The 22,597-nt window shown below is 46.9% G+C and overlaps 1 protein-coding gene across 17 annotated transcripts in view; it reads left to right on the top strand.

Annotated features, from left to right (window-relative positions):
• TCF4 (transcription factor 4) overlaps positions 1-22,597 on the top strand; it is a 1,236,777-nt gene that overhangs the window by 1,190,640 nt on the left and 23,540 nt on the right. For 9 of the 17 annotated variants that reach the window (XM_069627021.1, XM_069627016.1, XM_069627015.1 and 6 more), the window contains one exon: positions 8,429-8,615. In XM_069627021.1, the coding sequence (XP_069483122.1) occupies positions 8,429-8,615 (187 nt within the window). The remainder of the gene's footprint in view (positions 1-8,428; positions 8,616-22,597) is intronic. The other 8 variants (XM_069627025.1, XM_069627024.1, XM_069627019.1 and 5 more) reach the window with 1 other exon arrangement.

The raw sequence follows: 22,597 nt of genomic DNA, 5'->3' as shown, positions 1-22,597 counted from the left end.
TCGCACTTTCAGTTTCGGGTCCTGCCGTTCGGTTTGACCTCCGCCCCGAGGGTTTTCACCAAGCTCATGGTGGTGGTGGCAGCGCATCTCAGGCAAGGGGGGATTCACGTCTACCCCTACCTGGACGATTGGTTGATCAGGGGGAGCTCTCCCGAGCAAGTCCTGGATCATCTGTCCGTCGCCTGCCACTCCCTTCACAGGCTGGGCTTCTCCCTCAATTTAAAGAAGTCCCATTTGACGCCAACACAGAGGCTCCAGTACATCGGAGCAGTGCTCGACACTTCCCTGGGGCAGTGTTTTCCTCCCCAGGTGAGGGCTCTTCACATTCAGCAGATGGTGCACAAGTTTCAGCATGCCCAGACGCTCCCGGCGTTCGAGTTCTTGAGGTTGCTCGGCCTCATGGCATCCTGCATTCTTCTGGTGCCAGAGGCTCGCCTGCGGATGAGATCTTTGCAGTGGGCACTCAAGACGCAATGGTCGCAGTCCTCCGGCAGGATGTCGGACCCGGTTCAGGTGCCGCCCTCGGTCGCCCGGGACCTTCTGTGGTGGGCTGTCGAAGGCAACTTGATGAAGGGGGCTCCGTTTTGGCTACCCTGGCCGGAGGTGACGATCGTGACGGATGCATCCCTCACGGGATGGGGAGCTCATGCCAACGGGCTGACAGTCAGCGGTCGTTCGTCTCCGTCGGAGTCCAGACTCCATATCAATCTGTTGGAGCTGAGGGCCGTCAGGCTAGCCCTGAAGGCTTTTCTGCCGACTGTGCGAGGAAAGGCTGTCCTGATCATGACGGACAACACTGTGGCCATGCACTACCTCAACAAAAAGGGGGGGGCAGGGTCACTTCCTCTGTGCAGGGAGGCGATGCAGCTCGAGTTCTGGGCCATCCGGCAGGAAGTTTCGATCTCGGCAGTTCATCTGGCCGGAGACGAAAACGTGACGGCGGACGCTCTGAGCAGGCAGAGCGCGATCTCTCACGAGTGGGAGTTGGCTCAGGAGATTCTCCTGGAGATCTTCGCCCTTTGGGGGACCCCTCAAGTGGATCTCTTCGCCTCCAGTGTCAACCGGAAGTGCGAGAGGTTTTGATCGCGGGAATTTCCTCCGAAAGGAGCCTTAGGCGACGCGTTTGTGGTGGAGTGGTCATTCCCGCTGCTGTACGCGTTTCCTCCAGTCCCCGTCATCCCGCAAGTGCTGCGGAGGTTGCGGAAGTTCGGTTCCCGGATGATCCTCATTGCTCCGGCGTGGGCTCGGAGGACGTGGTACCCGGACCTTCTCGACTTGTCCATCTGCCCTCCACGTCGTCTTCCCTACCGAGACGATCTGCTCTCACGGGAGGGGGGTCAGGTTCTCCATCCAGAGGTCGGATCCCTCAACCTTCACGCTTGGCTTCTGAAAGGTTGAGGTATAAGGATTGGGACCTCCCTGAAGACGTGATGGAGGTGTTGCTTTCGGCCCGAAGGCCCGCAACTAAGTCTCTGTACCGTTGCCGTTGGTGTAAGTTCTGCGACTGGTGCAGAGTTCAGATTGTGGATCCTTTTGCATGTGACATCCCCATGGTTCTGTCCTTTTTGCTTTCTTTGGCCCACAGGGGCTTGCAAGTGGGTACCATTAAAGGTTACCTGGCGGCGCTGTCCATCTTTAAGCGCTCATCTGAAGAATGTTCTTACTTTAAAATCCCTTTAATTTCACAGTTTCTGAAAGGGCTCACTAATGTGTTCCCTCCGTCGCCTTTCCTGGTGCCCGGTTGGGATTTAAACCTTGTTCTTAGGTTTCTTATGGGTGCTCCGTTTGAGCCTTTACATTCTTGCCCTTTGAGACTGTTGACTTTGAAAACTGCGTTTCTAGTTGCGGTTACTTCCGCTCGCAGAGTGAGTGAGTTACAGGCACTTTCTGTTAAGCCACCCTTCACTGTATTTCACAAGGACAGGGTTGTCCTTCGAGTTCGTCCTTCTTTTCTTCCAAAGGTAGTGACGGAATTTCATTTGGCCCAGAAGATTGTTCTTCCGGCTTTCTATCCTCCTCCGCATCCTGGTAAGGAAGAGGAGAGGCTCCGTAGGCTTGATCCTAGGAGAGCTTTGAGCTTTTATGTTTCTCGCATGTCCCGGGTCAGAGTGGACGATCAACTCTTTATTGGTTACGCTGGTAAGTGCTTGGGGCAAGCTGTGACGAAACAGACTTTGTCACGCTGGATTATTTTGGCCATCTCGGAGTGTTACCGCTTGGCGGGTAAGGACCCACCGGCTGGCTTGCGGGCCCATTCTACCAGGGGCGTGGCTGCATCTACTGCCCTGCAGAGGGGTGTTCCTATTCGCAACATCTGTGATGCTGCCACCTGGGCTTCAGTACATACATTTGTACGGCATTATTCCCTCGATTCCATCAGAGGGCAGGATCTGGCCTTTGGCAAGGCGGTCCTTTGCTCTGCTATTTGATTGGCTATTCTAAATTTTGTTTCTAAATTCTTTCCCTCCTCCTTGATTTGGTACTGCTTTGGGAGTCTGTCATAGATATGGAATACGTCGGAGGACCCAATCCCCTCGAAGAACAAGTTACTTTCTTACCTGGTAACGTTCTTTCGATGGGATGGTCCGACGACGTATTCCATATCGCTCCCACCCTGCCTTCCCCGCTGCAGAATTTCTGTTGCGATTGCAGCTTACGTTCCGCAAGGCTTTGTGTCGGACTGGCAGTTGACTAATGTCACACGTTCTGGGGGAAAAAACTACAACTGAGGCTACTGGCGTCGTGCGTCCTACTTATCACATCGGATGACGTCGGACGTCGGAGGAGGTCCTCGACGGCGGCGCATCGACGTCATCGACGCAGGACGCAGACGCCGAAAAAGTTTCCGAAGCAGCACAGCTGTGGTGATTACATGTCATAGATATGGAATACGTCGTCGGACCATCCCATCGAAAGAACGTTACCAGGTAAGAAAGTAACTTGTTCTTTCCTACACAGGAGCTACACTGGAGCTAATGATGTTTTTTATTTGGAAAAAAAGAAACTTACCTTTACAGTGTGGCCCGGTGCCGTGCAGTGCTGTTCTTTTTCAATATTGATGCCGTCACTGTCATCACATTGAAAACAGACTTTGGGCACTGCACAGCTCCGGGCCGCTTTCTTCAGTGAACGACAATGAGGGTAAGCAGCGATATGGCGGATGCACAACCAATTGAGCTTAAGCTTCTAGTACCGCAAGGAGCCGTATTTGTCTCCGAATTTTCATAACATATTTACTGTTCCCTTTCACGATTTCTTGGAAAGCAAAAAAAATCAATTCACAAATTGTGTCGTCCCCATATCTGGCAACTTTATGGAAGATGAGATTAACGTAAATAGGATATACAGCCTGATCCAAAGCTGGATCCAAAGCTGGATGTGTATCCATGGTCTCGCGCTGAACACCAGCAAAACTGAGTTGATGCGTGTGGGCTCGGAAGCAATAACTCGCAAGATGGAACTTGAATATTCCCAGATTCAAATTGATGGATGTATGATCAAAACAAAAAGTAAAGTCAAGACCCTTGGAGTTTATCTCGACCACAATCTGTATATGAAGGCACAAGTGAGTAGCCTGGATTCTTCAACCTCATATTACATTAAGCTAATGACGCATGCATGTCCATTCATATCCAGAGAGAACCGTGAAACACTTGCCAGGACGATGATGAGCTCCAGAATAGATTGTAGTAGCCTACTAGTTGGTGTACCGAAAGCCGAGATCAAGCGGCTTCAGGTGGTGTAAAACAATGCTGTGAGAGTTATCATGGATCTCAATAAAAGGGACTATATCTCCGAGGCCAGGAGAAGTCTTCATTGGTTACCCATAAAAGATAGAATCTCCTTTCATCTTATACTGATTACTCACAAGTGTTTGAGAAGCACAACCCCAGTTTACTTGAAGGAAGAATTGGCATTAAAAGCAAATATGCATAACTTGAGATCAAGCAACTCTGTACAACTAAAAACTCTGCCTTTAGACTGCCGCAGGTCAAGAAGGGAGCTCTTTTCGCTGCTGCCCCGGCTTCATGGAACACAATACCCTTGAGTCTTAGGACATTTCTACACTTGTCTTTAGCCTCAGACCACATGAAAAGTAATAATCCTCCAAATGAAATCGCAAATTTACTCCTGTGGGGAGACATTTTATCAGTGTACTACACGTTGTATCTTGGCCCATCCCATTCACAGAGATCGAGCGAGACTTGGGTAGAAATGTAACTTTATTTTCTCTACTGTATATGGCACTGATACAGTGTGGTCCTGTATTTACTTTCCAATAGGAAATAGCCTCAATGTAACAATGTCCTGTTTCCAGTCCTCAATCTAGATTTGTTACTTTGATACATTAGCAGCAGAATCGCAACATTTCATTCTAAAATGGCTCACCTTCGCTATGATATATTTTATTTGTAATGCGCTCGTACACGAGTGTTTCAGAGCGCGACAAGGCAAGGGAGGGAAAACAGGAGAAAACAAAACAACGATCTTAGTAGGCCATTGAGAACGTGCAAGTGCATGGGAAAGGGAAAAGTGCATGGAAGGGGGAGAGTGGAAAGTGCGGTGCAGAGGGGAGACAGATAAATAATAAAAAACAAATAAAATAGATAATGGAGAAATAAATAGGGGTAGTGCAGCCAACACGTGGCAAGTGCTGTGCTTACACCAGCAGAACTGGGTAGGTCTGATGAGTGCATGAAAGAAGAAAAAGGGGGATTTGGAGACTCTATGGGTACAGATATAGTCCCAAGTGCAAGGGGTGGCCAGGAGGAAGTGCAGAAAGGGTGGCAAGGTGAGCAGGTACCTGGGCCCAGGGGACACAGGGTGGCAGGTGCACAGTGCCAGGATTGAGCAGATCAGCAAGGGAGAGGGGGAGCAAAGGCAGATGCAGAGTGGAAAGTCTTGAGGTGCTTCCGGAACCGGAGATGGTTCTCCTCACGTTTTAGAGTGGCCGGGAGGCTGTTCCAGAGGGAGGCCCCCGCCGAAGACGGAGATCCCCCCTCCCCCCACAAGCTTGTTTCTTTGAAAAACGACTGACCCTGAGGGAGTTGGCAGTAGAGGAGGGAAGAGCTCGAGAGGGGAGGTATTTGCAGAGGGATAGCTGAAGGTATTTTGGACCCAGGCCCCAGAAAGCCTTGTGGACAATGGTAGGGTTTTAAATTTAATTCTTGCATCCACTGGGAGCCAATGGAGAGATTTCAGAGCTGGAGAAATACGATCCCAGGGCTTGATGCCAAGGACAAGTCTTGCAGTCCTGTTCTGGATTAGTTGCAGAGGGCGGAATGTAGAGGCAGGTAGATTTAGAAAGAGGCTGTTACAATAGTCCAGCCTGGAGAGAACCAGAGCTTGGGAGACGGTGAGCTTCTGGGGGAAGGAGAGGAAAGGAAGAGTACCTCTGAGGAGTTGCAGAAGGAAGTTTGACTTTTTAGAGACCTCAGAGATGTGGGCGGGGAAGGAAAGTGTGGAGTCAGAGATGACCCCGAGGTTCTTAGCCTCACAGGTGGGGATAGGAGGAGGGCCAAGCGAGGCCGACCAGAGAGAGATTGGAAAGGATGGGGAAGGTGTGCCGATGAGGAGGATCTCTGTCTTGCTGGCATTCAGACAAAGGTCATTGGCGGCAACCCAATCTTGAATGGCAGTTAGGCAGTCAGAGATGAGAGAGGGAGAGGTGGTGGCTGAGGGCAGCCTGAAAATGAGTTGAGTGTTGTCAGCGTAGCACTGGAAATGTGAGCATAGTGTGGCAATGCAGTGGGCGAGAGTTGCAAGGTATTGGTTGAAAAGCCAGGGCGAGAGGTAAGACCCCTGGGGAACACCACAGGTAGAGAGGAAGATGGAGGATAGGAAGGACCCAAGTTGGACCTGGGAGGGTCGATCAGAGAGGAAAGAGGTCAACCAGGCCAGAGCCTGATCAGTGATACCCAGGTTCTCACGGAGATGGTTGAGCAGGATGGTATGGTTGACCGTGTCAAAGGCAGAAGAGAGATCGAGTAGGATGAGAACAGAGGGAATGTTAGAGTCAAGGTTGGAGAGTAGATCTTCACGGATGTTCAGGAGAGCAGTTTCCGTGCTTCTGGCTGATCTGAAACCAGACTGGTGGTCATGGAGACAACCAACAGAGTCAGTATGAAGGTGAAGCTGAGAGATGGCCAGCTTCTCAAGGAGTTTGCCAAGGAAGGGAGTAATGGAGATTGGGCGATAGTTAGCTGGACAGGAAGGATCAGCTGTGGGGTTCTTGAGGAGAGGATGCACAAGGGAGTGTTTCAGAGGGGAGGGGAAGGATCCTGAGGGAAAGGAATAGTTGCAGAAATCGGCAAGGGCTGGAGCAAGGGTGTCAATGTGGTCCTTAATGGTTTTAGAGGAGCAGGGATGAACCTGTTTTGATGAGGCTTTCATAGATCCGACTTGTCTAGCGACCTCATCAGGTGAGAAAAGGGGAAAGGAAGAGAAGGAAGGAGGGAGGGGGTGGTTAAAGGAGGGTTAGCAAGCGCAGAGTGAGGGTGAATAGGAAGGGGAGGGTAGGAGAGGGAGGACAAGATGTCCTTGGTTTTTTTTAGATAAGTGAGAGGCACTTGCTCCAGGGGATTTGGCGTTCCCAGTAGAAGCACATTGCAGGTTTTGCTTTGAAGGCTGTTTAACATATTTACATATGGCCTAATACTAATCTTCAAGATGCCACCAATGATTATTTCATTGTCTTATATAAAATGTGATACTGAAAACTATTCCTTTAATTGTAAAAGGAAGCTGGCGATAGATGTCTAACCTACCACCAGGGACGCTTCAGGGCCTTTCAACTTTTTCAAATGAAAGGGGCCTCGAGCCTCCAGGGGCCCCCCTAGAAACTGCCTACTTGTTGCCAGTCAGCAGTTTTGTCACATGGCAATATATTAATTTCTCTATTTTCGTCCTGGAGCTTAAAATGTGCGCTTTGAAGCGCTTACATTACATGCTGGGTTTTCTCTTCCCACAGGATATACAAAAGTGTTATCATCTCATTGCCTTTTGAGACTGGTTACTCCATTACTCCACATAAGCCACTTCCTGACAAAGAAGGAATTAGAGCTCTTCAGTGGGCATTTAGTGTTTAAGCTCCCTACCTGCTGGCTGTCTCGTGATAATTGCCGGGTATTACCCTCATCTATGTCACCATTGTAATGTAAGCACCCCACGGATGCTTTAGACTGTTTTCGCTCTAAGCAGGGGGCCCCCAACCATCATGTCAAATGGGCCCCACACTTCTTCAGCCGGGCTGAACACAGCTGTAGTCAAGCGTTTGGGTGCTATTCCAAAAATCCTGGCGAGTTGTTCCACGCCACTTTGGGATGAATGCTCAGCTTCCATCTACCTATGGCAGGAGTCCTATGCCTCCCACACCCCATCCAGCTGACCTCTTCCCTCCCATCCCCCCAGCCTCTGGCAAACACCAAAGACAGGCGAAAAGGATTTGGTTTTGGGTTTTATCTTATACATACACTATTTTCTTCTGTTATATATGTATAAACTAATATACCAAGTAAGACTGATTTAGACCTATTATTCTAATGTGCCAGAGGTTGCACGTTAACAGGACAAAGACCTGGCCAGCATACTTTAGAATGGGTAAGTAGAGTATAACCACCAAAACCGTGGCTTTATACTTTGGTTTTCTGTGCATTGGCACTCTGGCTTTACGTTACTAGTCTGGAGAAAGCGGCTCCTTAACAGTACCTACCTCTGGCCCTCAACACCAAACCGTGAGCGCCAGAACTGGTCATTCCATCTTTACAAAAACTGAATAGGTTTTAATCAAAGATGTAAAAAGCAGTAGTGTGTTCCTTAAGGACTTCATGGCCGTTTCCTAGGACTGGCATGTTGGCAGGAGTGCTTCCCCTTTGGATATGCCCCTCTGTGGTCAGTTATGTACCAGGAACCTTCATTTAGGAAGACCTCTCAGCATTTGAGGTTACCAAGCTGTCTCTCCTCCTGCTCACTGTGCGAGCCGATGCTGTCAAAGGCTAAGCTGGCATTCTGGAGAAATGGCAGGCCTGAGGGTTGTATCCCCTGAAGTGGAAGCTGAGTGCAAAATCAAAATTCCTGCAGGATTTCAGATAGCAATGGGGGAGAGAGAACCCTACAATTAAGCATATGGACATGAGGATAATTGTCAGATCTCTTGGCGGACATGATGGAAGACAGATGGGTACGAATGAATGTGCTCCACTGCTGCACCGAGGGAGACGATTTGACGTTTTACCTGCCTGAGCTACCTTCCACATTTGTCACCAAACGTGCTGTGCAGCATCTCACTGAGAAAATAGTTTAGTTGTGTGTTAGGTGGATGTATGGTGCACTGGCGCCCTCTAGTGAATAGATGAACCGATCATGTTAATCTCCGAGGGAAAATGTCATTAAGAATCAATCATTCACAAAAACATGGTCTTTCTTGTAGGTCGGGGCCCACCGCGAGGACGGCGTAGGTCTGCGAGGCAGCCATCCACTCGTGCCAAACCAGGTTCCAGTCCCGCAGCTGCCGGTTCAGTCGGCTACTTCCCCCGACTTGAACCAGTCCCAAGATCCATACAGGAGTGAGTATGCCAAAGAAATTCAACAGCTAAAATCTATCTTTTACCACCAATGTAAGTCATCCTCATTGCCGTTTATCATAGTCGTAACGTTTATGATTGTGGTGTTGTTGTTGTTGTTGTTTGTATGCTTAATATTTATTTTCCACGTTGAACTTTTAAACAGTCAACTGATGATTTTGTTGGCGGAGGAGTGATGGAGATGACGATAAAGAGAAACAGTCGGTGTTCATTTTCTGTGTTTATGGGGACATACCTTTAGCATATAGTTAACTGGCTGGCATCCATCTACTGTTATTGTCTCGTGCTGTTTAGTTGGATGAGCGTCAGGTGATGAACAGGAAATCTGTGATAATCTAGTTTTGTCATCAGTCAGGCGTGTAAATTAGTCACGTGCTTTGCGTATCCCGCCCATTATGCGGTTGCTCCAGAGCATTAGCAAAGGGCGCCTGCGTTCCTATCACACTATCCGTGCTCTGGGTACACGCACCTTCCATTCTCAACGCTCCTACGTCATAGGATGTTTTTTTCCGCCTTCAGTGTGTTCACAGGTGTCGGAGCAGAAGCATTTACCTCGAGAATGGAACACACTTCCCTAGCTACCAATGATTCCCTATTGCATCTGACAGGTCGAGCCTAATCCAGATCTACCCACAGTACTAAAGGCTTCTCCCCAGCCGTGTTCAGCACAAACTAGGGAGAGACTCCGTAGAGAATCGCTAACATTGTAATATTTCAAGTACCCACCGGCTCTCCCAGCACCATTTCTCTAAATGCAAGTAAGTAAATCACGTGTTTGATTCTGCCCCTGATGCAATACGTGCTCTTCCTGACCAACTACCCACCAAGTTATAACTTCTGCTTCCTGCGGGATCACACTGATCCAGTCCAAGAAGCTTAAATGCTGCAAGATGACACATAAGGCTGTCTTACGTTCTAGTGGATGCAAAGACACACACCAAAGCGGCTGTAAAGTCCAGGCTTCAGAGGAGGTAATAGAAGTAGACATGCTTGGAGTTGCAGTCTCAGACCCTAAGGAAGCCACAGAGGGGGGAACCGATACCTTTACCCTGGAGCTGTCCCCCAACTCCATAAGGCCCAGTCACAGTCGGCCTCAGGAGTCATCCCATGGCGACCTTGAAGTTGCACCCATGACGTTTCCAAGGCTTTGCTTAAGCTTTGAATAGGTGTCTAGACCTTCCGCCAAATGAACATCCATTTCCACCAACACGATTTGGGCCCGACGTATGACCCCCAACGTCCCTGTGTCAATCTGGCATCTAATAATGGTGTTCATCATGAGTATGCAGGAAAGGGAGGAGTTTCCATGTTTCCATACAACCCCCCCCCCCCACAGCCATTACAGCCTCTATGGAAGTCTCCAGCTTTCGAAAACACTCTGGCTACAATCCAGTTATGGGATGATAGGAAACGACAAATGCTCTTTGTAACATCTGAAGGACCACCTCTCCACATCTCGAGTGTGGATTACATAAGTCTGGTCTAGAGGAGTCTGCAACCTTTGGCTCTCCAGCTGTTTTAGACAACTCCCATTAGTCTTAGCACAGTGAATGATGAACGATCATGGTAGTCACAGTTCAAAACAATTCAGAGAGCCACAGGTTGCAGACCCTTAATCTAATTTAAAAAATGTAATTAAGATTTTATATCCCGCTACATGCTGGAGGGCAGCCTCTAAGCATGGGACTGGAATTCCACCCTGTGACACTACGCGTTGTCCTGCTTCCAAGACAATCGCGCATCGTCTTTGAGCTATCCTCCCAGTCCAGTAGGACAAATGGTGTCAGAGGGTGCATCTCGAGAGGATGAAGATCCTGAGGAGCCTCCGGAATACCCAATGCATTCTCTGGACAGCTTGGAATCACCTGTGTCAAATTCCCTAACAAAAAATCAATGTACTTGTGTGGCAACCTTTCAGAGAGCACCCAATAGATTTCCAATTAAAATGCAGGAGCAAGAAAAGTTTCCTCTGAAAACCAGGCCAAACTCTGACCCATACCACACTGTATTCCATTAGGTTAGAAAACACATAAGGTTAAAAATATGCGCATCTGCCTCTTGCAGGTCAGTTAATGTCTGTTTAGAAAGTAAATAAGAAACATCCCCACCGCACCCCAAGGGCCCACTTCCTGCGGACTCGCTAGTGGTTACCACGGACAGGAACTGGTATGGAGCTTCATCCTACATGTCGGATGTTCTTCCAGAAAAAGAAAGCAACAAGACATTGAATATCAGATACAAGATGGCCACCATGGCATAGTATAGCCTTCACTCAGCCAACACAGCAGCATTATGACACAATATAATAGAGCTCACTGGTTCAATGGCGAGGCTCTTATAAAAGAAATGCCCAATGGATAACAAGGCCAGGTACAGGCCCAAGTAAAGGAAGGCCATTTGGCTACTAATGTGGTCATTAAGGAGAGCCTAGGCACGTCCGAAACTGCCGAATGACAATTGGCCATTACAGTGGTTCTTAAATGACAATCATGGCTCAGATGTGCAGTCTTCCACTCTGAGATGCAAGCCACTCTTAGTAAAAGTATGAAAGATGATTCCTTATGTGCTAAACAGATTGACAATGTTTGGAGAAGGTCACAAAATAATTTGACCCATGAAGGCCTTAGGCCAGTCCTTTTACATTTTTAGTTCCATCTAGTCAGGAAAGTGTTTTCATGGCCAACAAACCCATGGATTCAAAGAATCTCAACAAGGCTTGCAAACAGCCGAAGGTGGGTGGAGACAAACGTCACAGGGCTATTCTGCGAACCAGTACCATCTGAAGTTAAGGTTGTATGCTAGGAGCTTCCATAAAAGGATTCTCTCCATTACAGTGAATCCCTATACCAAGTGCCCTCCCACCATGTTACCCCAGTAGGGGGAGGTATTTGTCACCCATATACAGGAGTGCATAACCACCGACAATTGGGTGGTAGCAACGGTTCACAAGGGATTTTGCATTGAACTGACCTGCGAGCCCTACAATATCCGACACAAACCTTGTCCTCAGCCTCGGGAACATCAACAACCTCTGCCAACAAAGGTTGCACGCATTCTTCAAAATGGGACCGTAGAGGAAGTGCCATCACATGAAAGAAACGCATGTGTTTATTCTATATATTTCCTAGTTTCCAAAAAAGACATAAATATGATAGCAGTCTTACATATAAGGCCGCCAAACTTCACACATTTCACAAGAACTTACTACACCAGGTTATTCCACTGCTAAAGGAAGAGGACTACACAGTGATCATGAATACGAAAGATGTATAGTTTCATATTTAAATCTTCCAAGGCCAAAGTAAGTACCTCTGCTATGTATGGATAGGTCACACTACCAATTCAAAGTGCTTCAAATTGGGATAGCATCAACATCACCTGTCTTCACAAAGTTGTGGCTGAACAGACAAGGCAACTGTGTACCCATAGTTGGATGACTGATTTATAACTGGGAACCACGCCCATCAGTGTTCACAGAATTCTCACATTCTCCCTTCTACATCAATTGGGGCCATCTATAAACAAAATCAAGGCTCATCCCCAGCCAAGTGAAAACATTCCTGGGGGCTGAAGTGAACATTCTGATATTAACATTCTCTTCCATGGAAGGAGTACAACATGTTTTGCTCTAATTGCTCTTTATCAATCAGGCCTCAACATCTATGTGTAATATCAGGAAGTTGATGGGTGTGATGGAATCATGCGTTTACCTCCTACATCATCCAAGTCTTCCCATGTGAACAGTTGAGGAATTGCCACCTTGCAATGATTGCAAGCTGCAAGTGAAGTAGAAGATCCAGTGGTCTTGCACACACGATGGTAAAATCTCTTCAGTGATGGATGCAAAGAACTACATTACATAGTCACTCTTAATATACCCGCCATGCAGTTTCCCATCAGAGCAGATGCTTCAATGTTAGGGTTGGGTGCATATGGCCAGACTTGCACACTCAAACGGAAGTGAACACCCTGGGAAGTGCCCATCAACAAGCTGAAAGTCCTAGCAGTGCATCAAGCATTGCACAGCGTTAGGGCCTCATTTTGGGCTGAAGTATCTCAATCACGAGAGGCAATACTACAAACCTGTTTTATGTAAACAAACGGGGTTGTGTGACATTCCCCAACATTGTCCATAATCTCACAAGGGATTTGCTTTGGTCTGTTTTAAGAACGATCTGGGAATAGGGACAACATGTTTCAAGGGTAGACAATTGCCCAGTGTACAGTCTAAGAGGCATGTGGAACATGAGTGGGAACTAAACACAGACCTACTCAAAATGTATCTTTCACAAGTGGTCAAACAAAACACTCATTTACAAGAAGTACACGTGTGAAATTCTGCACTTTCATATCCAGGTACCCAGATTGAAAGTCAATTATCTATGGTTGAGTTTGTGGCAGATAATTGCATACACCCCCTCCCACCAACACTCTTCCTGTTCAAAGTGGTACAAAAACTACTCAAGAGGCGGCTAACTCTAATGTTAATTGCCCCTACATTGGCCCAAAAGGTGTGGCATCCCTACCTGCTGCAAATGTCTATACAACCACCTATCCTGCCCAGCTGTAGTCTGTACACAATCTGCCAATACAGCAAAAGCATACCAACCCACAGAATATGAATGGTTTACCCTGGCTCCTGGGGTCTTAGAATTTGGTCATGATCATTTGCCTCAGTGGAGTAGGGACATACTTTGAGAGGCAAGAAAACCTTATAAGAGTTTACTGTTTTGATACGTGGAAATGAATTCTCTTGTAGAAAGGAGGTTGACCCTTCAGAATACTTCATCGCAGGTATAGTGACATAGACTCCGGTTTCATCAACAATTCACTAAAAGTTAATTCAGCTGTGATAGAAGCTTACGCTCCCTCCCAACAAAAGGTTCTTGATGTAAAGTACCAGTACTGTGAAGGCTTTATGGAAGTTGTCAAACACTCATACCAACCTGTGTCTAATCCAGCACTGTTGTATAGCATCATAAGTCCACCTTTTGAGCCTGTGCATAACGCTTTTCGGAAATTCCCGATTTATAAGGCTGCTTTCTACAAAGCTGCCCCTTCTATCTGAGGATTGAGTGAGTTGCGTAGACCTCAGTAAATGTGTCCTTTGTAGCTGTGCACAAATACAAGGCCGTCCGTGCAGCTTCTCGATTCTCACTAAAGTGCATTTAAAAATATCATGTATATAAATCAAACTAAAAGCCTTCTTCCAGTGCCCCCATACAAGTGGTGCAAGAGCTTAATGTATTCTTGAAATACACAGGATGGTCATGTTTTACATACATAGGACAAATCCACTGTGTAAGAGCAGTGACTTCTTTGTGTCTTTTGCTACAAGACCAGAAGGCTGTTCAGTCATCAAGGCAAGCATTGCACACTGGAATTCGTGCTGCATCAGTAATATTATAACAAAGCACACATAACTCTTCCATTCGCTCCCAAGGAAAACTGTACAAGAGATACTGGGGCAACCCTTGAGTTTATAGCAAATGTTCCCTTAGGATTTATTTGCAAGGCAGCCACGTGTGTTCTATTAACTTTTTCATGAAACATTACTGTTTAGAGATGCAATCAAGGGCAGATTCCCTGATGAGTCCAGCACTACTTAATCGTTTGATTTCCATGGAATTGTCAGCTCATCCACCTCCTCTGTAACCTAGACTGCTTGCTAATCTATGAAAAAGTATTCACAGTTTTGCAAGCCTTGGACGAAAATGTTAGTTGCACAGTAATAGTCTTACTATGGCTTTCATCTATTCAGAGACATCGACACATGGAGTATCAAGAGTACCTGTGCACACAGAGCAGGATTATTATGACCGGTATGCCCCTGTCAACACCCTTTTAGCTTCAAAATAAGCATTGTGTAATACCCTGGTCCAGCAAATAAAGTATAGGAGATGAAAGGCATGCTACACTAAAACGATACAAATCTGTTACTTGGTAATTCATGTTTGTCATATATTTATTTTATAAGGAAACTGTGCCTATCCTTAATTTTGTGTGATCATGAATGCCACTCCCTTTGACTGAATAACAGAACAAGGACTTTTCATGATAGGAATGTGTTACTGCCCATTTCATTTCTTATCCTTTATGTTGAGAAGTTGTGTTTTTAGTTCATTCATCCTAAAGGATAGCCCTCTGTGGCTGCAAAAGCACACTATGAAGAAACTGGGTTTGTGTTTGGCATGTTTCAAAACAATACATTCAATTTGATTGTTAGCATAGGCTATCAACATTAGTTTTGTTTTTTCTTTCAGATGAGCTTAATTTATATTTTTCAAGGCTAATGATCCCAATTTACACTACACAGAGACACTATTCCAATGTCTCTTCGACAGTGCATACCTATTTAACATTTGAAGGATCCAGTAATAGTACATTACATGTTTTTAGTGTAGTTGTTAGATGTTGAACCTTTACAAACAAAATCAGAACAGATATATAAACTCAAGAGTGAAAGTAATGGTGGTCTATCTCTGACTTTCCCTAGTTCTATTAGCCAGCCATTACAGCACACTTTGATTTCCAACAACGCCCATAGCCACCAATTAGAATACAATGGGCGTTCCCACCCCTTTCCTAGTGCCCTTGGGTGTTTTGCCCTCTTTAGGCAATCCATTACGTTACACTTGAGCTTATAATCCCTCCCCAAGCTTCCCATTACAGCACATGAGCATTTCAGAGATCTCTTCTTACCCTCCATTACTGAACAAGCCATCTATTAAAGCGCATTTAGGTTTGCAATCCCTCTCCTAACCATCCACGAGAGGATATTTGTGTTAGGATTGTCATTCCTAACCATCTAATGAGAGCACATTCGGCATTCGGATCACTCTTCAAGCTATCCTTTGCAGAACACTTGAGTTTCAGATATAACCTTGTTCTATCCATTTCAGAACACCTGAGTTTCCTATCCCGCAGTTACAACATATTGGGGTTTTCCATTCCTCTTAGATTTTCTTTACAGCTTACATGTGATTTCCAAAACTATTCCTATTAACACATTCTAGCATGTTTGGTTTTTGAATCCCTCACCTAGGCATCGCTTTATCATTTCAGCAAAATTGGGATTCCCTCTCTCCCATAACTATCCACCTTAGCACACTTGGGTTTTGAATCCCTTCCCTTAGCATCTATCTCAGAACACCTGGATTTCTGGTCCCACTTCTATCAAACTTATTTAATATTTGTATTCAAGCAGGGATAATGTTCAGAGTTAAAAAGTAATTAAGTGCAGAGGCAGTTACTGAGTAGGGTACCTTTACCATATGCATGTTGGGACCGAGTAAGGTATTTCGGCATGAAGGGGTAATATAGGAAGAAAGATCAGATACAGGGGGACAAAACATAAATATTCTGACATTAAGAGCCATGGGCCAATATTTACTGAATTACAGTTTGCATTGCGTAATCCTGTGAGATGGAAGCCGTGAGTTATTCATTTATTTAGGATAGGAAGGTGAGCCGGCCATTGGATAGGCTCATGTAATCGTTGGGGAGAGTTTGTGTATCATATTGAACAGTTCCACTGATTAAATAGCTGTGATGGCTGAGGGATATCATTCCAGTCTAGTGGGGTAAGAAGGGATAAGGAGGACAGGTGGGAAGATTTACATGTGGGTTACCAATGTCAGTTTTTAAATCCCCCTCGTAGCAACCCATTACATCATGCTCCGTTTCCTAATCCCTTTCTTTTATATTCATTACAGCGCACTTGAGTTTTCAATCAAAAAATCGATTGTGTAGGCCCACCCTTGAGGGAAACTTAATGAAAGATGAAGACTGCATTAAAGTCAGTAGGGAAAAAATGAGTCAATTTACTTTTGCAACTAACCGTTATGGGCAGCAATAAAAAAGAAAACACCCAGTGGTTGATTCAAAATAATATTTTTAAACTTGGGCTTTGCTAAATAAAGAAATGCACTCTGTATTCAGAATTATTCAATTTAACATAAAATCGGAATCTCAATAGAGAAAAACACATTGATTTTGAATTTTACACCCAATCTGTTTTGGTTTGACTCCTTTCGGTTTCTACAACAAAATGCATATTACTTCACTGTGCTGCACCATGTATTAACTTAAGCAAAATTGTGTGCCTTACTATCTCACTAGACGGTAATCAATCTTCCACTCTAGATGACTAGCATTGAAGCGCTCCAAAAGATCAGAGAGAAACAAGGTGTTGATTATGTCTTCTGAAAGTCTGCTTCTTCCAATCTACAAAAACTGTATTTAATCAACTAGCTCACAGGGAAGGGCATTTGCTGAAGGGAGATTGTTTTAACCCAAATATACGTTAAATATTTTGCTAAAGCGGTGACACCCAGTAATCAGTGAGACACTGGCATTGCCCCGGGCACCTATAGAACTTTTCACTTGGATATTAAAGTACTGAAATCCATTATCTGTTGGTAGTAAGCATGTAGGCTATGGTGCACCATGGGCAGTGATCAGAGCTTTTTTGGGTTGCCAAACGAACCTTGGTTTTGGATCACCAAATTACCACACAGTTGAACTTTGAACACGTAGAGTCAAAATAACTGGGATAATTATACCCTACTGATTTCTTTGCACGAATATCCAATTGTCCAGCGGCAGTGACTCGCATTTCTGATTTAAAGCATATATAGTGCAGTAATGTTGTTGCAGATGTTCCAGCAATAGTGCTGTGGTGAATGGTGCACTTAACGTTGATGATAACTTGTTTGAATCTCACATTTCTTTTGCAGTTGTGTCACTTCATGGCATAGCTATTACCTAAATTAATGTCACTCAATCTATGGAAGTGGGATTGGAGGCCTGAGGTTCTTATAACCTCAAGGAGAAACAGATGTTTTGCAGTAAGCACTTAACGCCCTCAGCCATATGACCAGCTTTGTATAGTAATATAATCCTATATCAGTTTCACAGCTGCGAACAATCTGGGCTTTTCTCGTCTCCACAGGGTTGTCTGTGTCCTCCAAAAACAGGGTAAATAGTTTCAAAAGTTCCTGTCCCGAGCATAGTTTCTCAGTGTCTGCTGTGGTTAGTTGCAGAAACTTCCCATTATTCACGTGTGGGCAATGCGCCAAGAAGACTGGGTTGATCAGGTACTACAGGTGTCAGCATGCCACTAGATGGCCATAATCTAATAACATGAAAGATGCAAATCGGACTGCTTTTGAAAGTATAAGACAGAAATATTAAGAGCCTTGAGTGCAGAGACTGTTTTATTAAGTAGCACTCTAACCGTGGCCCCTTTAAGACGGTGGAATAGCGAATAGAAAATGCACTGTGGGAGTTTGCAGAATTACAAGCATGGACATTAACTAATCCACCAGAACATTGGGAACAAACCGTACCTTTTTGAGTAGGGAGAAGACAACTTCCTGGTGGTTGAGGGAGTAAACCTGGCTTGTCCAAATGGTGTTGAACACTGTGGAATACTGAAGAGCTGCGTCATAACTAATTTGCAGATTGAAAATGGCCCTAATGTCCATGACCCTGTTTAAAGGCTTGGAGCCAATTGTTAAACAATCTGTATCCCAATTAAGACCTAACCATTGCTGAAAGAGAAACAATATGTCTTAAATGAAACATCATAGGAGGCAAAACCAATCCGGAAACAAAACAAGCTGCTCTGCGGAAGGACCAATCTTGAGTCCGTTTAGAGAACTATCCACTAGCACATCATTCTAAAAGGGGCTGAGAAATGTTAGTGAAGGGCAAATACAGAGAGGAAGTATACACACTTCTCCAGCATTGGATCTTTCATGGATTCACATGCTTAGAATATTCCCCGTCGTCAGACTGGGACCCTCAGTACACATATATAGCCTTTTCCTATAGGAAAACGTCTGACACTTTTGTATCCTATCTACGTCCTTTTAGGACCCGCCTACGCATGCTCCGTAGGCCGTCCCAGTATAAGAGGCCCGCCCCCGCAGCTTCCCTTCAGATTTCAACCGTCTCCAAAGTAGTGGGATCTCCTCGCGTCGTCTTACTATTTTGTACAAGGTTGTGTACCTGGAGTTGGAGTTCGAGGACATTTTTCCTCCATGGCAGGAAAAGCGCTGTTCCGTACATGCGCGACGTGCGGCTTGAAAAAAGTTTACGAGGGGGACGGACATATGGATTGTATATACTGCCTCCACCCTCATCATTCGGCTGATAACTGCGACATATGCAAAGGGTTTTCTCAAAAGACCCTCAAAGACCGAAATCGTCGGCTGGTGGCATGGCTGAATGATGGAGCGGGGGCATACCCCCCTTCGGAGGTAGGCTCCACACAATCGGCGAAAACATCACACCGCGCTGCCTCGTCGGAACCACCGGCGAAGAAATCACGACCGATGGAAAAAGATTCATCTCGGAGTCTTTCAGCTAGAGAGTCCTCGTCGAAAAAATCGTCATCTTCATCAAAAAAGTATGACAAGGAAAGGCCGAAATCCTCCTCGGGCGATCACCATAGATCGACTTCGAGTCGAGAGTCGAGTAAAGGCAGGCCAAGTGTGGAAAAGGCGGGACTACCTAAACCACCTGCTAAGTCAATGTCGTCAACGGCGGTCCAGTCATCGGCCACCCTGCCACTGACACATGTGGTATCCACCGTCCCACCGTCAACGACTGCGACGGTGGCCTCGTCAACGGGGGTTCTACTGGAAGCCTATAGGCCTGAAGTTTTGGATCCGATCCCCCCGGATACTTTACTGCAAGAACAGGCTGTGTCGCTGTCCTCGGGGGAGGACAAGAGCGGGAGAATAGCTGGCCCGGCAGACCTAGGGCTACAAGTGGTTGACAAGTCGTCGACGAGGGGATCCGGTATACCGGTATCTGCCCCTCTTCTCAATCCTCAATCTGTTTTGTCGTTGGAAATTATGTCCACGCTTCAGTCTTTGGTACAGTCGTTGGACCAGAACTACCTCAGGCAAACCTGCCACAGTCACCCGTCGACGAGCCGGGCCCGTCCCGTCCACAGACGCAGTTACGCACGCCAATCTCAGCACTGGCACCCCAAGAGGAAGGTGAGCTGCCAGATTCGGAGTCTGACAGGGGAGCCATGTCAGATATCTCATCATCCCCCTCCAGGGATCCAACCTGGGAGTCAGAGGTGGAGTTAGAAACCCCAAGAAGCCCAGCTCACCCGTCCCCTCCGGACGACATTGCATCATTCCATTCTATGATGGAGAAGGTGTGTAAGGAATTTGGTTTGTCCCAGGAAGAACAGAAAAAGGACTGTTTTTTGTTCGACCACATGGGTAAGAGGAGGAGGTCTGTGTTCTCAATACCAATACTAGGCCACGTGTGGAAGGAGGGGTTGCAGACAATGCGTCGCCCCTTTTCGGAACCGGCAGTGAAACGACGCCTCGAGAAAAAGTTTAAGGCTCCAGAGTCTACCCCCAAGTGTTTATCCTCCCAACCAACGCCGGAATCGGTGGTGTTGGCGGCAGCGGCGAGGAAGGCGAAGGCCCAGCACAAGTGCACGACTCCGCCTGAAAATGAAGCAAGACGGCAGGATGCCTTTGGCAAAATAGTGCTCTCCGTGGGAGCAACCACAGTAAAGGCCGCAAACTCTCTGGCTATTGTAGCCAGATACGACAGAGAGATGTGGCACAGGCTAGCGCCGTTGCTGGATCATCTTCCGGAAGAGCATAGGAAGGCAGCGATGTTACTTGTCCGAGAGGGTGAGGAAGCCTCCAATCACGCAATAAACATCGCGGTGGACCTCGCTGAGTCAGGCTTCAAGCAAGTCAATAATGGGGTCGTATTACGAGTCATGGCTTAAGTGTACCTACTTCAGACCAGAGGTACAATACAAAGTATTAGATATGCCTTTTGAGGGAGACCTTCTATTCGGAGAGAAGGTAGACGAGGCCCTAAAGGGAATGAAAGAGGACTCGGACACGGCACATTCATTGAGTGCCCTCCAGAGTGGCCGAAGCTACAAGTCTTTTCGTCCCTTTAGAGGGGCTTCAGGTAATTCCAGATTCTCTGCGTCTGGAGACGGATCCTTTGACAGGTCGGCTTACCCCTACCAGGGATACAGGCGTGCTTCCCAAACGGCAAACCGACGCCGGAACTTCCAGACGTCCAGGAAGAGACCATCCTATCCGTCATCGTCGAGAGACGAGCAAAATAAAGATCAGCAGTGACAGACAACACACCGTTCTGGGGGGAAGAGTGTCAGCATATGTTGACGAATAGGAACGAATAACGACGGATCAATGGGTGCTGGACACTATAAGGAACGGGCACTCTCTAAAATTCAAGCACAGCCCTCCGCACATTCCACCTGCGTTCACCGCTCATTCCCATCTGAGGATACTGCAACAAGAGGTAACTCTCATGTTAGCAAAGGGCGTGATAGAATTAGTTCCAACATCACAGAGGGGTCAAGGAGTCTACTCAAGATACTTCGTCGTAAAAAAGCCGAACGGCAAATGGCGTCCCATTTTAGACTTACGCGATCTCAACAAGTCTTTAAAGAGCCTAAAATTCAAAATGCTCACGCTGCAGGAAGTGATCCGCGCCGTTCAAGAAGGGGATTTTCTAGCGTCCCTGGATTTACAGGACGCGTACTTCCATATTCCAATGTGTCGGAAACACAGGAAATTCCTGAGATTTGTAATAGGGCGGACTCACTACCAGTTCACGGTTCTTCCCTTTGGGCTCAAGACCTCCCCCAGAACGTTCACAAAATGCCTGGCCCCAGTAGCGGCCTGGCTAAGGAAGCAAGGTCACCACGTATACCCATACCTCGACGACTGGCTGGTAAGGGGATCCTCCCCAGCGTCGACCAACACAAGTTTGCAAGCCACCATGCAGCTTCTACAACAGCTGGGATTTGCCATAAACTTCGAAAAATCCTCTTTGCGGCCATCGAGAACGTTGGTGTTCCTGGGGGCACAGTTCGAGACCCAGTTAGGGCTAGTGAAGCCTTCTCTCGACAGAACCTCAAAACTCAATCAGCTGGCGAGCCGATTACGACAAACCAACAGGCTCTCAGTGAGGAACAACGTTTCGGTCCTAGGGGCCATGGCATCCTGCATCCATCTAGTAGCAAACTGTCACCTATTCATGAGGCCAGTCCAGGAATTCCTCGCGGACCGATGGACGCAGGCCCAAGGATCGTGGTCAGACAAGATAACCGACGACGACAAGCTTCGGACCCTTCAGTGGTGGCAGTTTCCACAATCTGAACGACGGTGTACCCCTACAGGAACCGGAGTTTCAGCGAACCATAGTCACGGATGTGTCCCTAACCGGATGGGGAGCTCACATGGGTACTCTTCAAACGCAAGGTCGCTGGTCTCCAACGGAGTCACTCCTACACATAAACGTGTTAGAGCTCAGAGCAGTACGATGGGCCTTGAAGGCATTCCTACCACACATCAAGGGATCACGAGTACGAGTACTGACCGACAATACGACGGCCATGTTTTATTTGAGAAAACAAGGAGGGACGCGATCAAGAACTCTTTCCATAGAGGCCCAGAAAACATGGCATTGGGAATTAAGGCACGAGATTTCCATCGTGGCTCACCATCTCCCGGGAGTTAGGAATTCGCAAGCAGATTCCCTCAGCAGAAGCATGGCCCAGATACACGAATGGGAAATGGACACAGTTCAGCTGATGAAAGTGTTCGAGAAATGGCGTCACCCCCCCTCTGGACGCTTTCGCAACCAAGGACAACAAGAAATGCAAGCAATTCGCAAGCAGATGGCCTCAGGAGGGTTCCATGGGGGAGGCATTCTCCTTCCCATGGACGGACATGTTCCTTTATGCTTTTCCTCCGTTCCCCCTCATACGGAGGACAGTACAGTGGATACGCAGATACAGTTGCCGGGTAATTCTAGTGGCACCGTACTGGCCGCGGCAACCGTGGTTCTCCGACCTGCTTCACCTGTCGCTGGAACATCCAATAGCGTTTCCGAGAGTCCCGAACCTACTATCCCGGTACAAAGGCACGGTGTGGCATCACGACCCGGACAGTCTCAACCTTGCAGCCTGGCTCCTGACTTTTCGG

Source organism: Ambystoma mexicanum, chromosome 6p (assembly GCF_040938575.1).
Source record: "Ambystoma mexicanum isolate Mex_15411 chromosome 6p, UKY_AmexF1_1, whole genome shotgun sequence".
Classification (NCBI taxonomy): domain Eukaryota; kingdom Metazoa; phylum Chordata; class Amphibia; order Caudata; family Ambystomatidae; genus Ambystoma; species Ambystoma mexicanum.
The sequence above is the reverse complement of the archived record's forward strand: the minus strand, read 5'-3'. Positions and strand labels throughout refer to the sequence as shown.